Source organism: Somniosus microcephalus, chromosome 9 (genome assembly GCF_052327205.1).
Source record: "Somniosus microcephalus isolate GS21.2 chromosome 9, FLI_Smic_1.0, whole genome shotgun sequence".
NCBI lineage: Eukaryota > Metazoa > Chordata > Chondrichthyes > Squaliformes > Somniosidae > Somniosus > Somniosus microcephalus.
This window is the reverse complement of record NC_140995.1, coordinates 70,980,438-70,997,170: the sequence shown is the minus strand read 5'-3', so window position 1 is coordinate 70,997,170 and position 16,733 is coordinate 70,980,438. Positions and strand designations below refer to the sequence as shown.

The window sequence follows — 16,733 nt, the reverse complement described above, 5'->3', positions numbered from 1 at the left end:
ATCACCTTCAATCTGTGCCCTCTGGTTATCGACCTTTCGGCTATTGGAATGTTTCTCTTTCTTTACTCTATCTAAACCCTTCATGATTTTAAACACCCCTATCAAATCTCCTCTTAGCCTTCTCTGCTCCAAGGAGAACAACCCCAGCTTATCCAGTCTATCCACATAACTGTAATCCCTCATCCCTGGAACCATTCTAGTAAATGTCTTCAAAGCCTTCATGTCCTTCCTAAAATGTGGTGCCCAGAATTGGACACAATACTCCAGCTGGGGATGAACTAGTGTTTTATATAGGTTTAGCAAAACTTCCTGGCTTTTGTACTCTATGCTTCTATTTATAAAGCCCAGGATCCCTAAACACTTGGAGGAGAAACAATTGCAGGACTCTGGGGAGAGTGGGGAGTGGCACTAACTGGATTGCTCTTTGAAAGAGCCAGCGCAGACTCGATGGGCCGAATAACCACCTTCTGTGCTGTACTATTCTATGATTCAACTACTATCTAGGTGTCAAAAGTGAGCAGTTCACACCTATCTAAAGAACTCTCACATTTTTATATATATGGTGCCTTATTGGGGTAGATTTTGGTTTGGGTCTGTTTTCGGGCCCAAACTCAATGTTGCACATCTAGCCCGTGCCTGAACCAAGGGGGCCGAGGATTGATGGAAATAGGTCCTCGTGTCTCATCAACATATTCGGCGTGGACTGCTGGCGCTGATTGCGCTTCCACAGGTAAGTCCCACTCTTGCTACTCCTGGTTCAAAGGAATATGCTTTAAAAAGAATTAACTTGCTTTTAGTTGGCAGCTGCTGAAGAATCCAGAGCAGGGGCAGCCCCAATGCCGGTCCGGCTCATCGACGACTAATTTCTGGATGAGGTCCTTCAACAATTTGCATTTATATAGCGCCTTTAACGTAGTAAAATATCCCAAGGTGCTTCACAGGAGCGTTATCAAACAAAACTGGACACTTAGCCACAAGCTTGGTTAGAGAGGTAGGTTTTAAGGGGCATCTTAAAGCAGGAGCGAGAGATAGAGGTGTTTAGGGAGGGAATTCCAGAGCTTAGGGACTAGGCAGCTGAAGGAAAGGCTACCAATGGTGGAGCGATGGAAATCAGGGAAGTGCAAGAGGCCAGAATTAGCGGAGCGCAGAGATCTCAGAGGGTTGTAGGGCTGGAGGAGGTGATAAGAGACAGGGAGAGGTGAGGCTGTGGAGGGATTTGAGAACAAGGTTGAGAATTTTAAAAGGGAGATGTTGCTGGACTGGGAGCCAATGTAGGTCAGCGAAGGGTGAATGAGACTTGGTGCAAGTTAGGATATGGGCAACAGAGTTTTGGATGAGCTTAAGTTTGTGTAGGGTGGAAGATGGGAGGCTGGCCAGGAGCATTGGAATAGTCAAGTCTAGAGGTAACAAAGGCATGGAGGAGGGTTTCAGCAGCAGATGGGCTGAGGCAGGGATGGAGTCAGGTGATGTTAGAGGTAGAAGTAGGCGGACTTGGTGAAGAGTGGAAACAGGCAAACGGCCCCATGAATTTAGCAGTGGGACCAAAGCCTATGTAGATTGGGTGCAGGCCTGCCAAATTGGTATGCTTTGCACCCATCCAACAGGCACAACACGTACTCATGACACCCAAGTACTTTACAACCAATGGATTACAATGCAAGTGCAGTCTCTGCTATTATGTAGGTAAGTGCAGCAACAAAGTCCCATAATGTTTTCGGTTGAGGGAGGAATGTTGGGCAGAACACCAGAGAACTCCCTGCTCTTCAGATAATGCCATGGGTACTTTAACGTCCACCTGCACTCACAGGTTCAACGCTGCATCCAAAATACGGCATCTCCGACTGTGCAGCACTCCCTCTGTACTGCAATGAATTGTCAGACCAGATTTTGTGTTGAAACACTGGAGTGAGGCCCCACAACCTTCTGGCTGAGAAGCAAGAATCCTAACAAATGAGCTAGGCAGACAATACTAGGTATATCATTGACTGGTAAAAATTATTTACACAGTGTTGAGAAAGCATTTGCGATTTCTTCAAAGGAATTTGCTCAGTGAGGTTGTTCTGAGCTGTGAGAAGCTGCCCAGACCAGGTACACCTGCTTTGGCGCCCCAATACCTTCAGTTCACTAGGAAATGGCATAGCCAAGTCAGTGGAGAGCTAGGACACCTTGGCACTTAGAATCAATGGCCCAGTAATTCCTGTCACAACGCGTAAGGACGGGGTACTCACGCGTGTGCCAGGAGGAATTGTCGGTTTTCAGCATGCACAGCGCATGCGCTGAAAACCGGCATTTCCTGTCCTCTGACCCAAGGGGTTAAGAGGCTGAACGCATGCGCGGTATCGGGCAGCGCGTGCGACTTGGATTTCCTGTATTTTTACAGATTTGCGCATGTGTAAAGGCCTCCGGTTTTTACGCGTGGAAAAAACAGACGTAAGTACTTAGTTTTACAGGTAAGTGGTCTTTTAGTACAATTTAGAAAATTTTTTTCCCCCACAGGTTTATTATTTTTAAAGAATCTACAGTAAGGTAAGTTTAGTTTTAGACCCTATTTTTTAAAAATTTATTTTTTTCAAAAATTTGATTAATTGTTTAAAATAGTTTTTTAAAGTTATTCATAGTTAATTTAATTATTGGGATGCTTTTTAAAATTTTATTTAGAGTTTAAGTAGTGTTTTGGGGTGCAGTACTTTTCATGAGTTTGACAGTCTTTACTATCAAACTTATGAATGAAGTTTCCCCTCCCCTGATTGGCTGAACAGTGCTCACCTGATCCCAGCCGGCACATCGCACTAACTGCGCCGCTGGGTCAGGTTAGCACAGCGCGCCGGGATCAGAACCGGGCCACTGACAGGAAATCCACTGCGGGCCAGATTTCAGATGTCGGCGCGCAGGGTGAGCGCCCATCGGGGGCTTGCACGCGCGGCAAGCCCCCGACAGGAATTACTGGGCCAATTTTTGCTTCATTTTACAGTATTCTAAAAAACCCAATGATTTGATAGGGTCATAGGAACAGGAGTAGGCAATTGATCTCCTCAAGCCTGTTCTGCTATTCAATGAGATCATAAGAACATAAGAAATAGGAGCAGGAGTAGGCCATACGGCCCCTCGGGCCTGCTCCGCCATTCAATAGGATCATGGCTGATCTGAATCTAGACTCACGTCCACTTCCCTGCCCTCTCCCCGTAACCCCTAATTCCCTTATCTGCTAGGAAAATGTCTATCTCCATTTTAAATTTATTTAATGTTGCAGCTTCCACAGCTCTCTGGGGTAGCAAATTCCACAGATTTACTACCCTCTGAGTGAAGAAGTTTCTCCTCATCTCAGTTTTGAAAGGGCAGCCCCTTATTCTAAGATTATGCCCCCTAGTTCTAATCTCACCCATCAGTGGAAACATCCTCACCGCATCCACCCGATCAAGCCCCCTCACAATCTTATGTTTCAATAAGATCGCCTCTCATTCTTCTGAACTCCAATGAGTCCCAACCTACTCAACCTTTCCTCATACGTCAACCCCCTCATCTCTGGAATCAACCGAGTGAACCTTCTCTGAACCACCTCGAGAGCAAGTACATCTTTTCTTAAATATGGAAACCAAAACTGCACGCAGTATTCCAGGTGTGGCCTCACCAATACCCTGTATAACTGCAGCAAAACTTCCCTGTTTTTATACTCCATCCCCCTTGCAATAAAAGCCAAGATTCCATTGGCCTTCCTGATCACCTGCATACTAACTTTTTGTGTTTCATGCACCAGGACCCCCAGATCCCTTTGTACTGTAGCACTTTGCAGTTTCTCTCCATTTAGATAATAACTTGCTCTTTGATTTTTTCTGCCAAAGTACATAACCTCACACTTTCCAACATTATATTGCATCTGCCAAATCTCTGCCCACTCACTTAGCCTGTGTCCTTTTGCAGGTTTTTTATGTCCTCCTCACTCACTGCTTTCCCTCCCATCTTTGTATCGTCGGCAAACTTGGATATGTTGCACTCGGTCCCTTCCTCCAAATCGTTAATATAAATTGTAAAGAGTTGGGGTCCCAGCACTGACCCCTGCGGAACACCACTAGTTACTGATTGCCAGCCCGAGAACGAATAATTTATCCCAACTCTTTGTTTTCTGTTAGATAGCCAATCTTCCACCTATGCCAGTATATTACCCCCAATCCCGTGATTTTTTTTAAATCTTGATCAGTAGTCTTGTGTGTGGATGGCTGTTCTGCGACCTAACTCCACATACCCGTCGTTAACCAAAGGTATTAAGGGATTTGGCCAACAAAAAGCTATAAATCTCAGTTATAATTAACAATTGATCTAGCATCTATAGCAGTTTGCAGAAGAGTTCCAAACTTCTACCACCCTTTGTGTGTAGAAGTGTTTCCTAATTTCACTCCTGAAAGGTCTGGCTCTAATTGTTAGACTATGCCCCCTAGTCCTAGAATCCCCAACCAGCGGAAATAGGTTCTATCTACCCTATCTGTTCCCTTTAATATCTTGAAAACTTCGATTAAATCACCCCATAACCATCTAAATTCCAGGGAATACAACCCTAGTTTGTGTAATCTCTCCTTGTAATTTAACCCTTGGCGTCTGGGTATCATTCTGGTAAACCTATGCTGCACTCCCCCTAGGGCCAATATATCCTTCCTAAAGTGTGGTGCCCAGAACTGCTCACAGTACTCCAGGTGTGGTCTAATCAGGGTTTTGTATAGCTGCAGTTTAACTTCTACCCCCTTGTATTCTGGTCCTCTAGATATAAAGGCCATTATTTCATTAGTCTTTTTGATTATTTTCTGTACTTGTTCATGCCATTTTAATGATCTGTGTACCTGGACCCCCCAAGTCTCCTTTGGACGTCCACTGATTCGAGCTTTTCACCATTTAGAAAGTACCTGATCTTTCCTCTTTAGGTCCACCTCCAAAAACACAAAGTACTGTATGTATTTCCATTCATTGTTTCAATTTACTTCAGTTTCTCTCTGGTAATAAAAAGATTCATAGAGCAGCCTGAAATATATGGTCTGTCAGTGTGGTGTTGACCTGTATCAGAATGCAGTAATGGGCTTGCTGTGCTATTTCTAGAAACATAGGAACAGCACTCAAGCGTGTTCTGCCATTTACTTAGATCATGGCTAATCTGTTCCTCAACTCAATTTACTGACTATAAACCAGTAGATTGTTAGTTGAAATAACAGAAAATGCTGGAAAAACTCAGCAGGCCAGGCAACATCCGTGGAGAGAAATTAGAGTGACGTTTCGGGTCTAACCCTTTTTCAAACCCTTTTCAAGCTCAGCTATTTTATTTCCTTTCCAGTTTGAAAAAGGGTTAGACCCGAAACGTCACTCTAATTTCTCTCCACGGATGTTGCCTGCCCTGCTGAGTTTTTCCAGCATTTTCTGTTGTTATTTCGGATTTCCAGCATCTGTAGTATTTTGCTATCATACGATTGTTAGTTGAGACATGCTACATCCCATTCACTAGAGTAAGTTAAGTTTCGATTGATAACCAGCACAGGCCTTCCTATGGGAGCTGCCTTTGGCAGTGAGCACTAGTGTGGAAGATAGTCAAATTGTTACACCCTGAATATCATGTCCAAATTCTAGGAAGTAGAGGTCGTATGAAAAGTTAAACAAGGTGGAACTTGAAATGTGGTCAAAATATTGCAACTGTATACCTTGCATAAGTGGAAGGTCACGGTCTCACTGAATCCGCATCAATATGCTAACTGAGCATACAATGGCTCGAAGAAAGCACAAAGCTTTCATTACGTACCACAGCCGTTCAATTCAAGGGCAAGAACATATTTCTATAGTCAGCACATTCAAAAGGAAACAAACATGGGTGTTAGCTCAGCTCTGTCAAGTCATCACATCTGATAAAGAACCCAGCAACCTGCACCTGCTTATTCAGTGGGCTGCAAGTTGACATCCAATTGCCAGAACCAACCAATTAGACAAATACAGAAATAAAGAAAACAATTAAAACCAGAGATTAGAAAAAATCCTTTACACTGGGGATCGTGACAACGTGGAATTCTCTGCCAGATTGTTGAGGTAGTCCGTAAACACTTTTAAAAGTTGCTTGAAGAAGGGTGTGGCGAGCACTGTGGGATTAGACTAGGTGGCTCATGTGGAGAATAACACCAGTGCAAATTTATAAAGGGTCGAATGGCCTATTTCTATGCTGCAACATTCCATGATTCTGAAACTCAAATATAGTTTGGACTCCACATTTTTTAGTTTTTAAACTGAAAAACATTTACTTCCCCAGGATTTTAAAAAATAATGAATTTCACCCAATTTTCCAGCCTTTTTTTTTTTTTTTTTTTGGGAGTGCTCCATTATTTTCTGAACATACCTTTAAAACAAGAACCTCTGGATTTGAATTTTAAATGCTGTTGGCATCTCAAAAACAATCTCTGTCTGCCCGGCCTTCTGATCAGCCAAACAGCACTAGTGCAATACGCACTACACCGAGAATGAACACTGAACTTTTGCACACAACTTTTCTTAACTCTGCATCTGCACTATACTTCAACCCCCCCTCCATTTTACACCGAACATTTGATTATTCTTCTCCCGATTTTCACCTCTCCGAACAATCCATAATAAACTGCCACAAAGTCCCAGCACTTTTTCCACAAACATAAACACCCCAAATCTGAACTCAGATTACAGAAAAGTGGCCTTTATGTAAATACCAAAGTGAAAGTACATCAAACACCACTTAAAAGCTGTATGTCTGAATTTGGTTCAGTGGAGCCTAACCATTTCTGCAGACCAATCGTGCAAAGGTGAACAGTCAGTCAGAGTTAGAGGACATTCACACTACTGGTTCACCATCAGTGGAAAGCAGTTTTCACTTTGTACCACCGCTAAACTTGTGTAAAAAGAAAAAAGAACGACCTCAGGACGTCCCAAAGCGCTTTACAGCCAGTGAAGTACTTTTGAAGTGGAGTCACTATATTGTAATGTAGGAAACGTGGCACCAAATTTGTGCACAGCAAGCTCCCACAAACAGCAGTGTGATAATGACCAGATAATCTGTTTTAGTGATGTTTTGAGGGATAAATATTTGCCAGGATAACTCCCTTGCCCTTCTCCGAAATAGTACCAGGTGATTTTTTTTTTTTTTTACATCCACCTGAATGGCCAGACGGTGCCTCAGTTTAACATCTCATCCAAACGACGGCACCTCCGATAGTGCAGCAACCCCTCACTACGGCACTGGAGTGATGGCCTAGATTATGCGCTCAAGTTTCTGGAGCAGGACTTGAACCTACGACCTTCGGGAGTGTCAATCCAGTGTAAATGTCCGACCCTCCAGCGAGTCTCCCCACTTTATCCTGTCGGGAACAGACTCTGGATTTCAAGCTGTATTTACGCTACCACTGTAGCATTGGTCAGAGGATTATGGGGCACAACTGGGAAAATTTTTTTTGGTAATGTAATGATAAAGAAACTGTTTTAGGGTGAATTCACACTGTGACTGCAGCATTAGTGCAAAACAGTCTTGCACAGACCCTTCAGTTGTAAACACACTCTAAACAACTTGCATTTATATAGCACCTTTAACATAGTAAAACATCCCAAGGAGCTTCACAGAAGCGTAATCAGACTAAAATGGACATCAAGGCCAAGAAGCAGCTATTAGGAGGGTTGACTAAAAGCTTGGTCAAACAGATGGGTTTTAAGGAGGGTCTTAAATAGAGGAGAGGATTAGCCTAGTGCCTAGACAGTGGTAGCACGGCAGCCAATGGTGGGGTAAAGGGAGTGGGGGCGCACAAGAACGCAGAATTCTTGGAGGGTTGGAGGAGGTTACAGAGAGGGACACGGTCATGAAGGGATTTAAACAGGAGGATATATACAGGTGGAACCTGATCAACAACAACTTGCCTTTAATGCAGTAAAATGCCCCAAGGCGCTTCACAGGACCGTTATCAAACAAAATCTGACACCGAGCCACATAGGAGAAATTAGGGTAGATGACCAAAAGCTTGGTCAAAGAGGTAGGTTTTAAGGAGCGTCTTAAAAGGAGGAAAGAGAGGTACAGTGGAGAGGCTTAGGGAGGGAATTCCAGAGCTTAGGGCCTAGGCAACAGAAGGCACGGCTGCCAATGGTGGAGCGATTAAAATAGGGATGCGCAAGAGACCTGAATTGGAGGAGCGCATAGATCTCAGAGGGTTGTAGTTCTGGAGGAGTTTACAGAAATAGGGAGGGACAAGGCCATGGAGGGATTTGAAAACAAGGATGAGAATTTTAAAAATCGAGGTGTTGCTTAACCAGAAGCCAATGTAGGTCAGCGAGCACAGTGGTGATAAGTGAATGAGGCTTGGAGCGAGTTAAGATATGGGCAGAGTTTTGGGTGAGTTTAAGTTTACGGAGGGTGGAAAATGGGAGGCCATCCAGGAGTGTGTTGGAGTAGTCAAGTCTAGAGGTAACAAAGGCATGGATGAGGGTTTCAGGAACAGATGAACTGAGGCAGTGGCGGAGTCAGACGATGTTAGAGGTGGAAATAGGCGGTCTTAGTGATGGTGCGGATTTGTGGTCGGAAGCTCATCTTGGGGTCAAATACGACACCAAGGTTGCGAACAGTCTGTTTAGTCTCAGTTGCCAGGGAGATGGGATGGAGTTAGTGGCTTGGGAACAGAGTTTATGGTGGGGGACAGAAGACAATGGCTTTGGCCTGCCCAATATTTAGCTGAGGAAATTTCTGCTCATCCAGTACTGGGTATCGGACAAGCAGTGTGTCAATTTATGATCCTATGTCTTCGGATGATTCCTTCATCATTGCACTACAAAAGATTCCCCTTGTGCGCCATAACCTATTCAAGTTTTTTTGCACAAAGGTTTGGATTTAAGCAAATACAATTATTGCCACAAATTGCTTTTACTAGTGGAATATAACCAGACGCAAAAAACACAGTAGTCTGTACAGGGCAGGTGCTATTGAAAATGGCAGCTGACATCGAAGAAAACATTAATCTTAACGCTGTATGTAAGGTAAGGCAGTAAGTTCATGATGGGTCCCACATAAACGGGTATTTATGCAATATTATTGTTAAAGCAATTAATAAAAAACATGTTTAGCTGTGCAGGGAACGACTGCAATAACTGTTTCATCTGCAAAACGGTTCAGGAGTTTACACAAACGAATTGGTGCTTTCCGGGTTGACGCGAATGATCCGAGATCCATTGCGGAGATCCTGGAGCTGTTTGGCCGGCGTTCCAACTCCTTCCTCGAACCGTCTCTCCACCACAGGGAGGACAGTCTCGTACAGGAAGGAAACGTTCTCGAGAATGAAAACTTTCTTCTCCGGGTCCTGTTCGCAGCGCAGGCTGTAGTCGACGTGCTGCACAGCCACCAGGATGATCTCACGGAGGCTCTCCAGAAGGACCATGTGCAGTTCGGGGAAGTAGAGCTTCAGCCCTTCCTCCAAGAAGGCCATCAGCTGCTTCGTGAAGGCCACGATGGTGTAGCTGAGGTTGACCCAGCAGTCGTCACCCGTGTACTGATCAAAATTGGTGATGCCGCTGCCCTTCATCTCTTCCTTCAGCTTCGCCAAGGCCTCGGGCGTCATCAGATTCATCTTTCGCCACATCTCCTCAGAGTTGCGGTGCTTGGTAGCTTCCATGATGATGCCCTTGTAGCTGTGGAGGGCGGCCTTGATGTCCTTGACCAGCAGGGCCTGGAGAGTGAAGGTGAGGTCTAGGCCGATCTCGCTGAGCTTGTTGCAGTGCTCCTTGGCCACCTCCACGCACTCGGCCGTGGTGGACAGGCTCTCCTTGCTGTCAAACACCTGCTTGCTGAAGGCGTCGACGAAGAGCCGGGTGGCCGAGCGCGACCACACCACGAAGGCCGAGTAGCAGCCGCTATCGCCGGCGAAATCCATCTCGAATTCCTTGGCCGTGTCCAGCAGGCCGGTGAAGAAGATGTTGCAGAGCTTGTGGATGTAGAGCAAGGTGGCGCCCTCGATGCGCAGCTGCCGGATGGCCGTCTGCACGGCGGCCGCCCGGTTCTTCAGGAAGAGCTCGCAGGCCTTGGTCGACTGGCCCAGCCGGATGAGCTGAGACACGGCGCGCCGGGTGGCCCGCGGGCCCCCCCGCAGCGAGCGCCCGGGCGACAGCTCGTAGACCAGCACGTCGGTCAGCCGGCGGACCCTCTGCTCCACCCGGCTGCGTAGCTGGCGCACCCCGGGCTGGCCGGCCGCTCCGCTCAGGTAGTCGGACAGCTTGTCCAGCAGGTCGACGGCCCCTTCAAAGTCCCGCTGGGCGATGCAGACGTCCAGGTCCTCGGGCAGCTCTTGGATCCACTCCAGACTCAGGTCCACCAGCTCCAGGGCCGGGTCCGGCTCCTCCTCGAACGGGTTGGCCTTGGGCGACAGAGGCTGCTGCTGCGTCGTCTTCTCCTCCTCGGCCACCAGCAGCAGGGCCTCGGCCTTTTCCACCTCCAGGCGCTCGGTCAGCGCCTTGTTCTTCTTGGTCTGGTCCAGGATCTCCAGCCACTCCTTCTTGACCTTGGCGTTCTCGGCCTGGAAGACCCGCGTGTCGGGGAACATGAGGATCTTGAACATGTCGCGCATGGGCCCGTTGTCCTTGACGTTGACCACGGCGAAGCTGTCCAGCTGGTAGAGGGCGTCGTAGCGGTAGCGCACGGCCCCGCGCCGGCTGGGCAGCCAGGCGGCCACCAGCAGGCAGTCGTTCATGAGGAAGGCGTGCACCCGCTGCACCTGGGCGGCGCTCTCGGCGTCGCACTCCAGCAGGTCGCCGTTGTAGACCAGGTAGCGGCCGGGGGCCTGCAGGATGTCCTGGCAGCCCTCCACCTTCTCCAGCAGGGTGGTGAGGGTGCGCTGCTTGTGCTCCTCGGCCTCTCGGGGCAGGATGAGGAAAGCCTCGGAGGAGGTGGTGCTGGTGGAGGAGGCGGAGGCCTGCAGGTGGCGGGAGCCCTGCTGCTGTTGCTGGAGCTGCTCCCTGTCGGCCGCCAGCAGCAGCTGGGTCAGGCCGTCCATGATGCCCTTCTGCTCGGTGAGGATGTGGCTGAGCTGGTACATCTCGCTCTCCAGGTAGCTGATCTCCCGCGCCGTCTCGATGAACTGCCGGTAGTTCTTGTAGACGTTCTTCTTCAGGTTCTGCGCCGTCTCGTCGGCCAGGCTCTGGATCTTGTGCCGGTGCTCCTGCAGGTCGCGGTCGCCGTCCGACTGCTGCGATAGCTGCTTGACGTAGAGGGCCGGCTCGAAGCGCGGCGCCTCCAGCTGGCGCCGGAGCTTGGAGGCCCCGTCCGCCGCCATCTGAGCGCCGGGCACGGGTGGGACTAATAGGCCGCCCTCGAATTTTAAAGCGTCCCGGACCAAGGCCTCGCCTCAGCGCACTGCAATCAACTGTCCACCTCCGCTTATACCACCAACTGACAGCCGCCCGCCCATTGGTCGGATCCTGCACTGCCTCGTCCGCGGCTTCCGATTGGCCAGCCGACGGTGATTGTTAACCCGCCTATTGGTCGGATTTTTCCTTTTCCCTGGCCCTTTGACAGCTTTTGATTGGCCGAGTGACGATGTTTTCCAGTCCGCCCATTGGTCGGATCAGTCACTCTTCCATCCATCATGTAACAGTGAGGCGGGCTGCGCATGCCCGTTGATAGTTGGAGCCGGACGATGGAGGGTGATCTCCTGCTGGCGCTCCAGCTGCAGGCGGCCTGGGAGGGGGAGGACGCTGCCACTGCCGCCGAGAGCCCGGGGCCCGCCGACGGCCAGGCGCTCTCGGTGGTAAACGGCTCGTGGGAGCTGATTGATCCGAACCCCGACCTGCGCGCCCTCTTCCTGCATTTCAACGAGCGCTACTTCTGGGGCCGGCTGGCCGGGGTGGAGGTGCGCTGGAGCCCGCGCATGACGCTGTGAGTGGTGGGGAGGTGCCGGGGCCTGACCCGGCCCGGCTTGAGGCAGGCTGTACTGCGCGTCGTTCAGGTCCCCGCATTACCGGAAGACTGTGATTGCACTAGAGAGGGTACAGAGGAGATTTACTAGGGGGTTGGAGGCAAATCTCTCAGAAGTGCAAAAACAATAGGGCAGTAATAGTCGGGGATTTCAACTACCCTAATATCAAGTGGGATAGAATCAGTGTGAAAGGTATAGAGGGCACAGAATTCTTAAAATGCATTCAGGAGAACCTTTTTTAGCCAGTAGGTAACAAGCCCAACAAGAGGGGGTGGTTCTGGACTTAGTTTTAGAGAATGATGAAGCTGGGCAGGTGGAAGGGGTATCAGTGGGAGAGCATACTGGTGATAGTGATCATAATTCAGTTAGATTTAGTGTAGTTATAGAAGAGGACAAAGGTAGACCAGGAGTAAAAGTTCCCATTTGGGGAAAAGCTAATTTTACTCAGCTGAGATGTGATTTTGCAAAAGTGGACTGGAAGCAGCTACTTGAAGGAGATAGTGAGGATTCAGAGCAAATATGTTCCCACTAAGAAAAAGGGTGGGACTCCCAAATCTAGAGTCCCTGGATGTCAAGGAGCATACAGAGTAGGATAAGGAAAAAAAGGGAAGCTTTTGTCAGACACTGAGAGCTCAATACTGCAGAAAGCCAAGCGGAGTATAGAAAGTGCAGGGGTGAAATTAAAAAGGAAATTAGGAAAGCAAAGAGTGGGCATGAAAAAATATTGGCAAGTAAAATCAAGGAAAACCCAAAGATGTTATATAAATACATAGAGCAAGAGGATAACTAAGGAAAGAGTAGGGCCTATTAGAGACCAAATAGGTAACCTGTGTGTGAAGACTGAAGACGTGGGTATGGTTCTTAATGAAGACTTTGCATCTGTCTTCACAAAAGAGACGGACGATGCAGACATTGTAGTTGAGGAGTGAAATATTAGATGAGATAAACATAGTGAGAGAGGACGTAATAAGAAGTTTAGCATCCTTGAAAGTACATAAATCGCCAGGCTGGAATGTATCCCAGGCTGTTAAAGAGAAGCAAGGGAGGAAATAGCAGAGGCTCTGACCATTTTGCAATCCACACTGGCTACAGGCGTGGTGCCAGAGGACTGCTAATGTGGTATCGTTGCTTAAAAAGGGGGAAAGGGATAGACTGAGTAATTAGAGGCCAGTCAGCTTAACCTCGGCGGTGGGGAACATTATTGGAAAAAATTCTGAGGGACAGGATAAAGCTTCAGTAAGAAAACCACAGGTTAATCAAGGACAGTCGGCGTCGATTTATTAAGAGAAGGCTGTGTCTTCCTCCTCCTACCCCCCCCCCCCCCACCGCCTTCTCCCCCCCCCGCCTTCTCCCCCCCCCGCCTTCTCCCCCCCCCGCCTTCTCCCCCCCCCGCCTTCTCCCCCCCCCGCCTTCTCCCCCCCCCCGCCTTCTCCCCCCGCCTTCTCCCCCCCCCGCCTTCTCCCCCCCCCGCCTTCTCCCCCCCCGCCTTCTCCCCCCCCGCCTTCTCCCCCCCCGCCTTCTCCCCCCCCCGCCTTCTCCCCCCCCCGCCTTCTCCCCCCCCCGCCTTCTCCCCCCCCGCCTTCTCCCCCCCCGCCTTCTCCCCCCCCCGCCTTCTCCCCCCCCCGCCTTCTCCCCCCCCCGCCTTCTCCCCCCCCCGCCTTCTCCCCCCCACGCCTTCTCCCCCCCCCCGCCTTCTCCCCCCCGCCTTCTCCCCCCCCCGCCTTCTCCCCCCCCCGCCTTCTCCCCCCCCGCCTTCTCCCCCCCCGCCTTCTCCCCCCCCCGCCTTCTCCCCCCCCGCCTTCTCCCCCCCCGCCTTCTCCCCCCCCGCCTTCTCCCCCCCCCGCCTTCTCCCCCCCCCGCCTTCTCCCCCCCCCGCCTTCTCCCCCCCCGCCTTCTCCCCCCCCCGCCTTCTCCCCCCCCCGCCTTCTCCCCCCCCCGCCTTCTCCCCCCCCCGCCTTCTCCCCCCCCCGCCTTCTCCCCCCCCCGCCTTCTCCCCCCCCCGCCTTCTCCCCCCCCCGCCTTCTCCCCCCCCCGCCTTCTCCCCCCCCCGCCTTCTCCCCCCCCCGCCTTCTCCCCCCCCCGCCTTCTCCCCCCCCCGCCTTCTCCCCCCCCCGCCTTCTCCCCCCCCCGCCTTCTCCCCCCCCCGCCTTCTCCCCCCCCCGCCTTCTCCCCCCCCCGCCTTCTCCCCCCCCCGCCTTCTCCCCCCCCCGCCTTCTCCCCCCCCCGCCTTCTCCCCCCCCCCGCCTTCTCCCCCCCCCGCCTTCTCCCCCCCCCCGCCTTCTCCCCCCCCCGCCTTCTCCCCCCCCCGCCTTCTCCCCCCCCCGCCTTCTCCCCCCCCCGCCTTCTCCCCCCCCCGCCTTCTCCCCCCCCCGCCTTCTCCCCCCCCCGCCTTCTCCCCCCCCCGCCTTCTCCCCCCCCCGCCTTCTCCCCCCCCCGCCTTCTCCCCCCCCCGCCTTCTCCCCCCCCCCGCCTTCTCCCCCCCCCGCCTTCTCCCCCCCCCGCCTTCTCCCCCCCCCGCCTTCTCCCCCCCCCGCCTTCTCCCCCCCCCGCCTTCTCCCCCCCCCGCCTTCTCCCCCCCCCGCCTTCTCCCCCCCCGCCTTCTCCCCCCCCCGCCTTCTCCCCCCCCCGCCTTCTCCCCCCCCCGCCTTCTCCCCCCCCCGCCTTCTCCCCCCCCCGCCTTCTCCCCCCCCCGCCTTCTCCCCCCCCCGCCTTCTCCCCCCCCCCGCCTTCTCCCCCCCCCGCCTTCTCCCCCCCCGCCTTCTCCCCCCCCCGCCTTCTCCCCCCCCCCGCCTTCTCCCCCCCCCGCCTTCTCCCCCCCCGCCTTCTCCCCCCCCGCCTTCTCCCCCCCCCGCCTTCTCCCCCCCCCGCCTTCTCCCCCCCCGCCTTCTCCCCCCCCCGCCTTCTCCCCCCCCGCCTTCTCCCCCCCCGCCTTCTCCCCCCCCCGCCTTCTCCCCCCCCCGCCTTCTCCCCCCCCCCGCCTTCTCCCCCCCCCGCCTTCTCCCCCCCCCGCCTTCTCCCCCCCCCGCCTTCTCCCCCCCCCGCCTTCTCCCCCCCCGCCTTCTCCCCCCCCCGCCTTCTCCCCCCCCGCCTTCTCCCCCCCCCGCCTTCTCCCCCCCCCGCCTTCTCCCCCCCCCGCCTTCTCCCCCCCCCGCCTTCTCCCCCCCCGCCTTCTCCCCCCCCCGCCTTCTCCCCCCCCCGCCTTCTCCCCCCCCCCGCCTTCTCCCCCCCCCGCCTTCTCCCCCCCCCGCCTTCTCCCCCCCCCGCCTTCTCCCCCCCCGCCTTCTCCCCCCCCCCGCCTTCTCCCCCCCCCCGCCTTCTCCCCCCCCCCCGCCTTCTCCCCCCCCCCGCCTTCTCCCCCCCCCGCCTTCTCCCCCCCCCGCCTTCTCCCCCCCCCCCGCCTTCTCCCCCCCCCGCCTTCTCCCCCCCCCGCCTTCTCCCCCCCCGCCTTCTCCCCCCCCGCCTTCTCCCCCCCCCGCCTTCTCCCCCCCCCGCCTTCTCCCCCCCCCGCCTTCTCCCCCCCCCGCCTTCTCCCCCCCCCCGCCTTCTCCCCCCCCCGCCTTCTCCCCCCCCCGCCTTCTCCCCCCCCCGCCTTCTCCCCCCCCCGCCTTCTCCCCCCCCCGCCTTCTCCCCCCCCCCGCCTTCTCCCCCCCCGCCTTCTCCCCCCCCGCCTTCTCCCCCCCCGCCTTCTCCCCCCCCGCCTTCTCCCCCCCCGCCTTCTCCCCCCCCGCCTTCTCCCCCCCCGCCTTCTCCCCCCCCGCCTTCTCCCCCCCCGCCTTCTCCCCCCGCCTCCGCCTTCTCCCCCCCCCCGCCTTCCCCCCCCCCCGCCTTCCCCCCCCCCCGCCTTCTCCCCCCCCCGCCTTCTCCCCCCCCCGCCTTCTCCCCCCCCCGCCTTCTCCCCCCCCCGCCTTCTCCCCCCCCCGCCTTCTCCCCCCCCCCGCCTTCTCCCCCCCCCCCGCCTTCTCCCCCCCCCCGCCTTCTCCCCCCCCCCAGTGTTAAATCTGAAATCTGCTTTCGTATGCGATAGCTGCTTTGTGCTGTCTCCTGTGCTGAATTAACGGGTGCTGACCTATTGTGGATTTGTTGCAGATGTGCAGGGGTGTGCTGCTATGAGGGGAGAGGAGGCCTGTGCTCGATTCGCATCAGTGAACCTCTGCTGAAACTACGGCCCAGGCGAGACTTGGTTGAGGTGTGTGTTGAGTAGTGTTGGTGCCACATTTTCCAGCATCTTGTTCTACAGAGAGTTGCTGCTGCTGCTACAGGGACTGATGGTTGTTCTGTTTCCCGCTCATGGACCTGCTTTTAAATCCAGCATAGACCGATGGGATGTAAAAGTCTCCTTTCTAACACATAAATAGGAAAAGGAGTCGGCACAATGCCCCTCGAGCCTAAATGTGTTTGGGCAGCTTCTGCAATTGTGGGTCAGCAGTATAATGAACACAGTTGGAGGCCCTTAGAGCCTATTCCGCCATTCAATTAGATCATGGTTGTCGCTCTAATTTAACCCTTTTAGTCCAGGTATCATTCTGGTGAATCTGCGCCGCACCCCCTCCGAGTTTGGATTCTTGGGTGTAAGGATGCTTGTGAGAAAGTTAACAAAAAAGGAGACACGCACACACTTCACAACCCACTGAGCAAAGAAATTCCTCCTCATCTCGGTCTTAAATGGCCGACCCCTTATCCTGACACTGACCCCTTATCCTGACACTACCCCCTAGTGCTCCACTCTCCAGCCACAGGAAACAACCTCTCCGCATCTACCCTGTATCTTATGTTTCAATGAGATCACCTCTCATTCTTCTAAAC

General features: G+C 53.3%; 3 protein-coding genes across 6 annotated transcripts in view; 2 read left to right on the top strand and 1 right to left on the bottom strand.

The window, feature by feature from the left end:
• The window catches only part of psen2 (presenilin 2), a 191,022-nt gene that overhangs the window by 49,929 nt on the left and 124,360 nt on the right, over positions 1–16,733 (top strand). The gene's annotated exons all lie outside the window — the stretch shown is intronic.
• On the bottom strand, positions 8,872–11,421 carry exoc8 (exocyst complex component 8). The gene has a single exon (XM_085996743.1). The coding sequence runs from the start codon at positions 11,286–11,288 to the stop codon at positions 9,144–9,146; it is 2,145 nt and encodes a 714-aa protein (XP_085852869.1). The 5' UTR covers positions 11,289–11,421; the 3' UTR covers positions 8,872–9,143.
• Positions 11,541–16,733, top strand: part of sprtn (SprT-like N-terminal domain) — a 17,691-nt gene continuing 12,498 nt past the window's right edge. Inside the window, exons 1-2 of the mRNA XM_085996747.1 lie at positions 11,541–11,890; positions 16,017–16,116. Coding sequence (XP_085852873.1) covers positions 11,625–11,890; positions 16,017–16,116 — 366 coding nt within the window. The 5' untranslated portion in view covers positions 11,541–11,624. The remainder of the gene's footprint in view (positions 11,891–16,016; positions 16,117–16,733) is intronic.

Excerpts from the sequence above, each read along its gene's own strand:
- exoc8 (XM_085996743.1), bottom strand. The coding sequence starts at position 11,288 with ATGGCGGCGGACGGGGCCTCCAAGCTCCGGCGCCAGCTGGAGGCGCCG.